Source organism: Sus scrofa, chromosome 2 (genome assembly GCF_054392235.1).
Source record: "Sus scrofa isolate SSC_HxYL_T2T_F1_AM1 chromosome 2, Sscrofa_HxYL_maternal_Yorkshire_Landrace_v2.0, whole genome shotgun sequence".
NCBI classification, from domain to species: Eukaryota; Metazoa; Chordata; class Mammalia; order Artiodactyla; family Suidae; genus Sus; species Sus scrofa.
This window is the reverse complement of record NC_139384.1, coordinates 80,336,316-80,348,642: the sequence shown is the minus strand read 5'-3', so window position 1 is coordinate 80,348,642 and position 12,327 is coordinate 80,336,316. Positions and strand designations below refer to the sequence as shown.

General features: G+C 49.0%; 1 protein-coding gene across 50 annotated transcripts in view; it reads left to right on the top strand.

Moving 5' to 3' along the window:
• The window catches only part of KANK2 (KN motif and ankyrin repeat domains 2), a 468,727-nt gene that overhangs the window by 22,266 nt on the left and 434,134 nt on the right, over nucleotides 1-12,327 (top strand). For 30 of the 50 annotated variants that reach the window (XM_085012918.1, XM_085012924.1, XM_021083859.2 and 27 more), the window contains 3 exons: nucleotides 2,379-2,579; nucleotides 2,660-2,749; nucleotides 4,679-6,778. The exons of 1 other annotated variant lie outside the window; for it this stretch is intronic. In XM_085012918.1, the coding sequence (XP_084869044.1) occupies nucleotides 2,379-2,579; nucleotides 2,660-2,749; nucleotides 4,679-4,732 (345 nt within the window). In that variant the 3' untranslated portion in view covers nucleotides 4,733-6,778. Of the gene's footprint in view, nucleotides 1-33; nucleotides 167-951; nucleotides 2,580-2,659; nucleotides 2,750-4,678; nucleotides 6,779-12,327 lie in introns of those variants that run through there. 19 more of the 50 variants (XR_014837598.1, XR_014837590.1, XR_014837594.1 and 16 more) reach the window with 4 other exon arrangements.

The following is a 12,327-nucleotide window of genomic DNA, read 5'->3' as shown; positions in this document are numbered from 1 at the left end:
TTCTTTTTCACCTGCACTTGCGGCATATGGAAGTTCCCAGGCCAGGGATTGAATCTGAGCCAGAGGTACGACCTCCACCACAGCCACAGCAATGCCAGATCCTTAATACACTGTGCCACAGCAGGAACTCCTGATATATACATTTTTTAATTAAACAAAATTTTTTTAGGTTGTTGACTTTTTTAAAAATTGAGATGAGGGAGTTACCAGGTGGTGCGTCAGGTTAAGGACCCAGCGTTGTCACTGCTGTGCTTCACGTCACTGCTGTGGTGCAGGTTTGATCCCTGGCCTGGGAACTTCCACATGCCTCAGGTGTAGCCAAAAAAAAAAAAAAAAAAAAAAGTAGTGAAATGCAGAAGATAAGATGAACTCTTTTATTTTTATTTATTTATTTATATGTTTTTGCCATTCTCTTTCTCAGGCAAGTTTTCTTAGACTTTTATTTTATTTTTTGTCTTTTGAGGGCTGCACCCGCGGCATATGGAGATTCCCAGGCTAGGGGTTTAATCGGAGCTATTGCCACCAGCCTACACCACAGCCATAGCAATGCCAGATCTGAGCTGCGTCTGCGACCTACACCACAGCTCACGGCAACGCCGGATCCTTAACCCACTGAGTGAGGTCAGGGATCAAACCCACAACCTCATGGTTCCTAGTTGGATTCATTTCTGCTGCGCCATGATGGGAACGCCAAGATGAACTCTTTTAAGGTGAATAAATTGGTGGCATTTAGCACAGTTGCAATGCTATGCAGCCGCCACCTGTTTACTTTCAGAAGGTCTTTACACCCCGATAGGTGACCTGGCACCTATCAGCTTCACTCCCATCCCTCCTCCCCCAGGCCCTGGCCACCTCCAGTCTGCTTTCTGTCTCTACAGATTGCCTGTTCTGGATATTTTAATTTTTTATATTATTTTTATTTTTATTTTTTTGTCTTTTTGCCTTTTCTAGGGCCGCTCCTGCGGCATATGGGGGTTCCCAGGCCAGGGGTCTAATCAGAGCTGTAGCCTCCAGCCTACGCCACAGCCACAGCGACGTGGGATCCGAGCTGCGTCTGCAACGTACACCACAGCTCATGGCAACGCCGGATCCTTAACCCACTGAGCAAGGCCAGGGATCGAACCTGCAACCTCATGGTTCCTAGTTGGATTCGTTAACCTCTACGCCATGACGGGAACTCCAATTTTTTATTATTTTTTATTTTTTATTTTTGTCTTTTGAGGGCCGCACTCGTGGCATAGGGAGGTTTCCAGGCTAGAGCTACAATCAGAGCTGTAGCCGCCAGCCTACATCACAGCCATAGCAACGTGGAATCCAAAGTGCATCTGTGACCTACACCATAGCTCAGGGTAACACTGGATCCCCAATCCACTGAGTGAGGCCAGGGATTGAACCCACAACCTCATGGTTCCCAGTTGGATTCCTTTCCACTGTGCCACAACGGGAACTCCTAGATATGTTGTATGAATGGAATCCTGTAGTATTGTGTCTTTCTGTGTCTGGCTTCCGTCATGGAGTATTTTTTTAAGGTTCATCTATATTGCAGTACACTTTGGTATTTCATTTCTTTTTAAGGTTGAATAATATTCTGTAGTGTGGATATATCACAATTTCTTTAACCATTCATCCTCTGATGATTGTTGATTTTATTTTTATTTTAGTTATTTATTTTAGCCATTATCTGCGGCATGTGGAAGCTCCCAGGCCAGAGATCAAACCCATGCCACAGTAGCAACCTGAGCTGCTGCAGTGACAATGCTGGATCCTTAACCCACTGTACCACAAGAGAACTCCGATCTGATTTTCTTTTTTTTTTTTTTTTTCATTTTTGGCCTCCCTGCAGCATGTGGAGCTCCCAGGCAGAGGGATCAGATCTGAGCCATAGTCAAGACCTAAGCTGCAGCTGCAGCAATGCCAGATCCTTAACCCACTGTGCTGGGCCTAGGAACCAGTACTCCCAAGATGCCACCAATCTCGTTGCACCACAGCAGGCGCTCCCCTGTTTGATTTTTATTGAAGTTTAACTGGCGGACAGAAAAGTGTACAACTCTTAGCTCAACACATTTGTACTTACGTTTGCACCTCTGAGCTAGGAATCTGATTTAGGTGGGCGTAGGGGTGGGGAGGCACAGAGCACCTCCCCGAGGAGGGGACATTTAAGCTGAGACCTGAGGGCGGAGAAGGAGCCAGCAGGAGGAAGAGGGACCAGCAAGCACAAAGGCCCAGAGGTAGGAAGGATTATTTGCGATACAGATGGGGGCCCATGAGTGGAGGTGCTGTTAGCATCAGAGAACCTGGGAACCACAGAAGGTTCCAGAGCAGAGGTGTCACGCTCTGGTGCGTGCATGATCTGTAAGTCTATTCTTTGCCTTGCCCAGGCGGGGCAAACAGCCCTGATGCTGGCAGTCAGCCACGGGCGGGTAGATGTGGTCAAAGCCCTGCTGGCCTGTGAGGTGGATGTCAACGTCCAAGATGATGACGGCTCCACGGCCCTCATGTGCGCCTGTGAGCATGGCCACAAGGAGATCACAGCCCTGCTGCTGGCCGTGCCCAGCTGCGACATCTCCATCACCGACCAAGTGAGTCCCCACCCAGGCTCACCCCGGGGAGGGTGGGAGCACGGTGCAAGGCCATCGGCATAGCAGCGGATGCTTTGCAGGATGGGAGCACAGCTTTGATGGTGGCCTTGGACGCAGGACACAGCGAAATTGCATCCATGCTGTACTCCCGCATGAACATCAAGTGCTCGGTGAGTCTCAGCCCCAGCAGGGCAGGGGGTGGGAGGCCTCCGAGAGGGGATGGTGTACAAGCCTGTGCCAAGGACTGCATAGTCAGCTGCTTGTTGAACCTTCATGGTGCCCCTGGGAGAAGAAATTCAGGCACAAGGGCTGAGACTGCATGGTCACATTTGGCATCACAGTCTTTGAATCTTTGAATCTGGATCTGTCTGGTTCCAAATCATGCTTTTTTTTTTTGGCTGTGCCCAGGGCATGCAGAAGTTCCTGGGCCAGGGACTGAACTCATCCCGCAGCAGTGACCCAAGCTGCTGCAGTGACAACGCCAGATCCTTAACCCACTGTGCCACAAGAGAACTCCCCCAGATCATGCTCTTCCTTACCATATGGAGGACCTTGGCTTTTATTCAAAGCATGTTAGCATATTAAAGGCCTGGAGCGAGTTCCCCTGTGGCACAGAAGGTTAAGGATCCAGCATTGTCACTGCAGAGGCTCAGGTCACTGCTGTGGCACAGGTTCCATCCCTGGCCTGGGAACTTGCACATTCTGCGGGTGCAGCCAAAAAAAAAAAAAAAAAAATCATACCTGTTAGCAAAACACTTTTCTGAAAGCCTAACAGGAGGATCATATTGATACTTGCTATGTCCCCAGTGTGTGATGGAGGAGAAAGCCCTTCCAGTCTGATAGGGAGACCGGAGCATTCCTCATGGGTCTCCAAAGCAGTACCCTTGTCTGATGGAGGAATCAGGCCTTTCTGCTCTGATGGACTATATACCTAGTGCCCCCCAAGCCTGACATCTTGAACCCTTCACAATAACCCAGTTCAGTTGTCTAAAGGACTTTTATTATTCCCATTTTTTCAGGTGGGGAAGCTAAGGCTTAGAATGGTTACATTCCCAGCCCAAAGTCTCACAGACAGAAAGGGGCAGAGACCGCAGGGTCTGAATCCAGACCGTGGACAGAAAACTTGCTGCCCCCTCCTTCTCACCCCACACCTTGCTTTTGTTCAGGCCCCCCTACCAAGGCACATCTGGAACTGGGTTTGAGGGTAGCATGATGGGGGGTCTGACCATAGCAATTCCCCCAAGTGCTCCAGGAGAGAGAACGTTACTGAGACATAAGCCTTGTGGCACCTACCTGGCTCCCAGGTTCTTACAGAGGCTCTAAAACATTCAGGCTTCACTCCTCAGGCTATGAGGAACCTCCTGTGGGGGCTCAGGGGATCACCTGGGGGTCAGCTCTGGGCCTCCATTTCCTCAGGTGATGTCCTGCTGTCTGATGTGTGGTCCTGCTCCCAAAAGACGAATCCCAGTTCTCAATCCTTGTCCACTGGGACCACTGCCGCTGCCTCCACCCTGGTTCCCTGGCTCCCACCCTCACTGCCCCCTCCAGTCTGTTCTCCCTCCTGTCGCCAGAGGTCACTGTGAACACCTGAGTGGGGGTGCATCCCTCCTCTGCTCAGCTTTCTGTGGCTCCCACCCCACTTGGAGCAAAAGCTGAAGTCCTCCCCAAAGCCCACCAAGCCCTGCTTGAGCACCCTCACCTCCCCCCAGTCTCCTTCCTCTCCCCCTCACTCACTCTGCCCCAGCCACACTGGCCTTATCACTGCTTCTGCCTCAGGGCCTTTGCACTTGCTGTTGGCTCTGCCTGGAACTCCCCACCCCTTGGCTGGACCACCAGCATCTCTCAGCTCTGCCGTCACCCTCCCCAACCACCCGCTCTCCACTTCCATTGCCTTCCACTCCTCATCCCTCAGGAAAATCCTCTACCGCATTCTTTTGTGCACTTTTCCGAAGCGCCTCCCCAGCAACGTTGCCTCCTGGAGGCCAAGGAACCAAGGCCTCTTGTTAGCTCACCGCAGGCACAGGGCCAGCCAACAGAATCGGTACCTCATAGGCACTGGAAAGAATGCCAAACAAAAGGAATTCTGCCTCTCATTTCAGTTTGCCCCGATGTCAGATGATGAGAGCCCCGCGTCATCCTCTGCAGAGGAGTAGCCGTGAGGGGGGACCTGAGGCACCTCTCCTCGGGGGCCAGGCAGCCCCAGAGTGAACCACCCCACATCCTCCATCCCCTTCCTGGGCAGCTCCCACTCTACCCACCAAGGCCCAAGTCTCAAAGGCAAGTGGGGTTTCCTTCTGCTTCCCATGGGGAGCCCCCAGCAGCAACAAGACTTCAGCTGAAAGCGGGTTTTTCCCAGGACCCCAGTTCAAAGCAGCCGCAGCACAGACCGAAGCTAAATTCTTATATAAATTGGCGCCAGTGGCTGGTGCTGGGCGTGGGTTTGCGAAGAACGCTGAGAACAATCAACTGGCAATTATGGATGGAGGAGGCTGAGAGGGAAAAATATTGTATTTTTGAATCACTGTCAGGGGAAGCTGGGGGCGAAGGGGGGGAGAATCGCATTACTTGTTGCCAGATCTGAAAGTCACTGGAATCACATATTTTCATTTTAATCCTGAATGTTGTTACACACGGATCACGTCTGGAGTGGCAGAACGCCCCCCTCGCCCCCCTCCATTTAATTGTCTGGTATATAATAGTGTCTTGTCCACTAACCCCCACCCCAGACGGCTTTCTCGGTGGAGTTTTCTTCTGGTCTTGTCACAGAGCAGATCCTCTCCTTGTCACCTGGGGCAGGAAGTTTCTCCTGCCTTCGTTTCTTCTGCATTCACATCGCACCCACTCAGGTGCGGGGTTCGAGACCCAGAAGCCCAGGTGTGCACATAGTTCTGATTGAGAAATTACCCAGAAATCCATCCCCTCCCCACATGTTGCGGGGGAGAGGGCTGGCAAATATTCATTTTCCTAGAAAATCCTTTAGATCTGGAGACACAGGAAATGAATCCAATTCCCAAAGGGGCCGCTGCACCCCGAGGCTGAAAACCCCAGTAACGGGGCCGTCCTTGTCCTCGCCAGACTCCAGAATTTCTCTCCTCAAAGGAAAGAAAACAGGGCATGAGATTGTTGGCAAAGCACAGGACCAGCTCCAAAAATCCCATGTGTGCTCGATTAAAAGCTGGCTGCCCCCGAGGGTTCCCAGTGCAAACTTAAAGAGACAGGGCTTTGCTGAAAACCAAACAAGGGCCAGCTGGGTTTTTTTTTAACAACCTACAGGCTTTCCGGAGCTGCCTGGAACAGAGCCTGCTGGAAACAGGGCTCTCCCGACACACGCAGTTTCCTGGATGGCCTATTTTGTCCCCAGAATCTCAACATGGTTCTCTTTCCCATTCCTTGCTTTTTGACCAAAAAAAAAAGGGGGGGAAGGGTGGGGTGGGGATAGGTTCCCAGCCTCAGCAAGTGTCTTGTGATCGGGAGTAAGATCTCAAGCTCTGAAGTGTCCTGCGCTCTCTTGTCCAGTTCTCAGCTTGGCCACCAGGGTTGAAGCCAGACCCCATCAGGACAGAGTAAGCCCTTGGCATTTATACACGTTCATTCAGTAAAGACAAGTGCTGGCCTCTCTCCTAGCAAAGTAGGTTTCCTGGCTTGATAGAGTCTGTCTTGCTTTGATTTTGATGGAAGGGATATACCTAAGACAGAAGGGCTCGGATGGTCAAAAGAGAGGGGTGTGTGTGTGTGTCTGATGGTCAGAAGAGAGATGTGTGTGTGTGTGTGTGTTGTGTGTTGTGTGTAAATGAAACCCAGGCTCACTGGGGAATACCACTGATGGAAGACCACAGCTTTGGGCGGCTTTGAGAAGCGGTACAAGAATTGTGTGTGCCTGTATGTCTGGCCCTGGAGCCTGTGGGTGCATTTATTTTAAGCTTCTAGAAGCAGCTCCTTGAACACTGCCCCCCCCAGATAAAGCCATATTTATGCCTGTGTTCCCTCCTCCTCCCATACCCACTGGGCTTGGTGTGGTAGGCTACAGGGGGTCCTGCCTCGGACTCCCCCCCCTTCTCACATGTATTCGTGACCTTTAACTTCACTTTTCCACCACGGTACGTCCATTAAGTCAGTATTACTCTTAAATGAAGTATTCCTTTTTGTAATCGTTTTTTAGAAGGTAGAATTTAATAAAGCTACCTTATGATAATGCCAAAGCGTCTGTGTCTGGTCTTTGTCTTTGGACTCCTCTTGAAGTTTTAAAATAGATCTCTTTTGGGACGTTCCCATTTTGGCTCAGCGGTAACGAACCCACTAGTATCCATGAGGACATGGGTTCAATCCTTGGCCTCACTCAGTGGATTAAAGGATTTAGCGTTGCCTGGGAGCTGTGCTATAGGTCACAGACATGGCTCAGATCTGGCATTGCTGTGGCTGTATGTAGGCCGACAGCTATAGATCCAATTCGACCCCCTAGCCTGGGAACTTCCATATGCCGAGGGCGCAGCCCTAAAAAGATTAATTAATTAATTAAAAATATGTGTATAGTTATTTTTGTCTTTTTTTTGGGGGGGTGGCACAGACACGGCATATTGAAGTTCCCAGGCTAGGGGTTGAATCCGAGGTGCAGCCGCTGGCCACAGCCACAGCAATGCCAGATCCAAGCCATGTCTGCACTTTACACCACAGCTCATGGGCAATGCTGGATCCTTTAACCCAATGATCGAGGCCAGGGATTGAAACTGAGTCCTCATGGATACTAGTCAGGGGTTCATTACCCCCGAGCCACAGCCGGAACTCCATATGTATGGTTGTTTTTGTGGCAAATATATATATTACAAAACACTGGAGTTCCCGTCGTGGCTCAGCGGTTAACAAATCCGACTAGGGACCATGAGGTTGCGGGTTCGATCCCTGGCCTTGCTCAGTGGGTTAATGATCCAGCGTTGCCATGATCTGTGGTGTAGGCTGCAGACGCGACTCGGATCCTGCGTTGCTGTGGCTGTGGCGTAGGCCAGCGGCTACAGCTCCGATTCAACCCCTAGCCTGGGAACCTCCATATGCCGGGGGAGCAGCCTTAGAAAAGGCAAAAAGAAAAAAAGAAAAAGAAAAACATTTACCATTTAAGCTATTTTTAACTGTGTAGTTCAGTGACATTAAGTACACTCGCACTGTTGTGCAATCATCACCACCATCCATGTCCAGAACTCTTTTCATCTTCCCAACATGAAATTCTGTCCCCATTAAACATTAACTGTTCATCACCCCCACCCCACCTCCAGCTGCTGGCAACTCACATTCTCCTGTCTATGAATTCAGCTCCTCTAGGGACCTCGTATAAGCGGAATCATGCAGTATTTGTCTTTTTATGACTGGCTTCTTTCACTTAGCATAATATACTCAAGATTCATCTATGTCATAACCTGTGGCAGAATTTCCTTACTTAAAGACTGAATAATACTCCATTGTTTGCATAGATCATATTTTATTTATCCATTTGTTCATCAGTAGACACTGGTTGCTTCCACCTTCTGTAAATAATGCTGGGTGTAACATTAACATCTTCTAGTCCCAGCTTTCCATTTTGGGGGTAAATACCTAGAAGAATTACCAGGTCATACAGTTGTTCTGTTGGTATTTTTGGTATTTTTGAGCAACAGCCATATTTTTTTCCATACCAGTTGCACCAACTTAGATTCCCACCAATCAGTTTCTCCACATCATCGCCAACAATCATTATTTTCTGATTATTTTAATTTTTAAAAATTTTTTTTGTCTTTTTAGGGCCATACCCACAGCATATGGAAGTTCCCAGGCTAGGGGTCCAGTCGGAGCTGTACCTACCTGCCTACACCAGGGCCACAGCAACTCGAGATCCGAGCTGCATCTGCAACCTACACCATAGCTCACAGCAACGCTGGACTCTTAACCCACTGAGCGAGGCTAGGGATGGAACCCAAGCCCTCATGGATTCTAGTTGGGCTCATTAACTGCTGAGCCACGATGGGAACTCCTGATTGTTATTATTATTTCTTTAAATAGTAGCCACCTTCATGGCTGTGAGTGGTTCTTGCTTTGTTTTTCAGAAAGTAGGTAAGCGGCCTTTTTGACGGCCTTATATGGGTCAGGCTCTGGTTATGCAATCTGGAATGGCTTTTCTCATGAGCAACCTACCCCAGCTGATAAGAGAGCTTTTATTAGCCCACGGCTTAGAAAGGTTAAGGACTTGCCAAGGTCATAGGTAAACTGCAGAGCCAGAAACTGAAGCCAGGGTCTTATCTCCTCTTTATTTCACTCAGCATTGTGCTGGCTTTAGGTGGAGAGTAGGTAAGCCCCTGTCACCAAAGTTCACATAGTTGACAGAGTGATCAAATGTTCAGCCAGCAGGAGGGTGAGCCATGTCATCACTGCTGATTCTGGGGACCCAGCTCCAGGGATGGACATTGACATTTCTGCAGGAAACAGGGACGATGTCGTCACTTCTAACATCTGCTAACCACCCTATGAGACAAACTTTGAGGAGTTTCTTAACCTGAAAATCTGGGGACAGCCTTCTGGGGTCCAGAAATCCAAAAATGTGTGCATGATGGTTACATTTTTCAAGGACCAGCCTCTCTCATTGCTTTCTTCAGATTTCAAAGGAAATCTGTGACCCAAGGAAGATTAAATATATTAGCCTTGAGGGTGCCCCCAGCTCTATGGCCACTGTAAAAATATAAAAACATGAACAGCCCCTGCAGTCTTGGCAAAAACTATCTCAAGGAAGTAAGCTCTGAGGATGAGGGTGGCCCCAGGCCTGGGGATGGGGACCTGTAAGATTCCTGATAGTGGAAATCACATTTCCTGCCGGCTCTGTTGCGGTTTCTCCCCTCCCTTCCTGGCTGTGCCTTCTCTGTTTTGCTGGCTTCTCTTTTCTCCGATGTCTGCGATTGGTGGGTCTCAGAACTTGGTTCTTCCACCTCCTCCTCCTCATATTCCCCCCAGGAGAGCTGTCATCTGATATTGGCTGCGCCCTGACAACGCCTGGATCTCTATCCGCAGCCCAAACGTTTCTGCAGACTCACATAGTCAAGAAACCTCTTTCTTTCTTTCTTTCTTTCTTCCTTTTTCTTTCTTTTATTCCGTTTTCTTTCTTTCTTGTTCGTCTTTCTTTCTTTCTTTCTTTCTTTCTTCTTTCTTTCAAGATTTTATGGCCCCATCCTTGGCATATGGAAGTTCCTGGTCCAGGGATTTAATCTGAGCAGCAGCACAACACCAGATCCTTTAACTCCTTCCGCTGGGCTTGGGATTGAACCCTCACCTCCACAGAGACCCAAGCTGCTGGAGACTGCAGTCGGATTCTTAACCCACAGTGCTTGAACTCCAAGCAACCTCCTTCTTCTGTTTTTTGTTTGTTTGTTTGTTTTGTTTTAGGGTCACACCTGTGGCATATAGAAGTTCCCCAGTTAGGTATCTAATCGGAGCTGCAGCTGCCAGCCTATGCCACAGCCACAGCAACGTGGGATCAAAGCCAAGTCTTCGAACTACACCGCAGCTCACCACAACATCAGACTCTTAGCCCACTGAGCAAGGCCAGAGATCAAACCCGAATCCTCATGGATACTTAGTGGGGCTTGTTTCCACTGAGTGAGCCACAATGGGAACTCTAGCAACTTCCTTCTTGATAGCTCTGTGTGGCCATCCCCCAGGCATCTAGAACTTCCCCAAACTTTTCATACCACACAGTGCCTCACCTCCAAGCCTGCTCCACCCACTCTTGGCCACTAGCAGCAGCACCACCCAACAGGTGGTTGGCCCAAACACTTAGGAAGCATCCTTTCTCTTCCTCATTCTGCACATCTAGTCCTGCTGGCAAGTTCCCTTGATTCCAGAAGATTGGGAGCCAATCCACTCCATGCTCTCCCCTATTTAATGCCTTCCATTACTTCCCATTCCACCAGAATACAGCTTCTGTGCCTCTGGCGAAACCTCTTGCCCACTCCTCTCTGGCAATGCCAACCTCCTCATTATTCCTTTCTTTTTTGGGGGGGGGGTTATGCCTATGGCATGTGGAGATTCCCAGGCCAGGGATCAAACCCACGCCATAGCAGTGACTCAAGCAGCTGAATGACAGTGCCAGCAGGATCCTTAACCTACTGTGCCACAAGAGAACTCCCTCACTATTCCTTCAAGAAATTAAATTTCCCCAACTCAGGGGCCCTTGAACTTGCTCTTTCCTCTGCCTGGTGCTTTGTTTCCTTTTCATCAATCAGGTCCCAGTTCATATGTCCCCTTCTCAGGGAGTCTGTCCCTGACCACCTAACCTAAAGCCACTTCCCTCCCTGCTCCAACTCTGATGACTCTGTCCTGTGACTTTGTTTTATTGCCCTCATAGCAGGTGTTCCTGGCTAAAATGATCCCATTCATTGGTTTTCTTGCTTATTGTGAGATCTTGCCTCTAGAGCAGTGGCTTGCAATAATTTTTTACAGGATCTACAGCAAGATATGAATTTCACATGGGACCCAGGGAGCCAGGTGTTATGGATGTGAAACAAATTATGCCCGAATTTGCTGGCTTTAAGCAATAGCATTGATCACAAACCTGCGGTTTGAGACCTGCTTGCTGGGAAGAGCTCTCTCTTTGCTCCTCTTGATGTCAGCTGGGATGGCTCAAAGGCTGGGAGCTGGAATCAACTCAGTACTCACTCGTCAGGTGGTTGATGATGGCTTTGGCTGGGACCCTATCCAGGAGACTCTTCACGTGGTTTGGGCTTCCTCACAACATGGCAGCTGGGCTTTGTGAGAGCACCATGAAATTAAGAAGGACAGAGGGAGCTAGCACCAGCAGAAGACATGTCCTAGTTTCTGACCTAGGTTTAGGCTTAGAAATCACACAATGCCCCTTCTGCCATATTGTTTGTCTCGCAAAGTTCTGCTCAAGTTCATGAGCCTGCCTATTCACAGGGAGTGGCAAAGTTGGAATTATTCCTGTAGCCATTTTTTGGAAAATAGGATCTGCCACACCCAGTAGACAAATGTTTGGCGTTTCCCAAAACAATATTTAGCTCTCTATACACAACTCATTGTTGTTTTTTTTCCCATTGTTTTGCAGAAAATGTTGGTCATGACCTGCTGGATTGATTTCTTCACCTCATTTGAAGGACACATCACAGAAGTGAAAAGTTTGTCTTTTTTCTACAGGAACCCTGCCCAGTTAGACACCTCACCCACTAGTTTACTTGCTTGCTTGCTTTTTCTTTCTTTAAGGGATGCACCTGTGGCATACGGCGGTTCCCTGGCTAGGGGTGGAATCGGAGCTGTAGCTGCTGGCCTACACCACAGCCACAGCAATGCAGAATCCAAGCTGCGTCTGCGACCTACACCACAGCTCAGGGCAATGCCATATCCTTAACACACTAGGTGAGGTCAGGGATCGAACCCACATTCTCAGGATCCTAGTTGGTTCGCTAACCGCTGAGCCATGAAGAGAACTCCCCACCCAATAGCTTTCTATGTTTTATATACATATAAAGCATGTGCTGAATACCAGGCACTGATCTCATTCAAGTGTCACGACAACTCTTAAGTAGACACCATGATGGTTCCCATTTTGCTTTCTTCCTCATGCATCCCTTCATGCATCCCTTCATGCAGAGGGATGAAGCAATGTGTCCAGAGTAATACAGCTAGTAAGTGGTAAATCTGGGATTGGAACCCAATACATCTGGTTAAAGACTCCACTTTGCTATGCAGCCTCATATAAGATTTACTTATTTATGATGTTTAC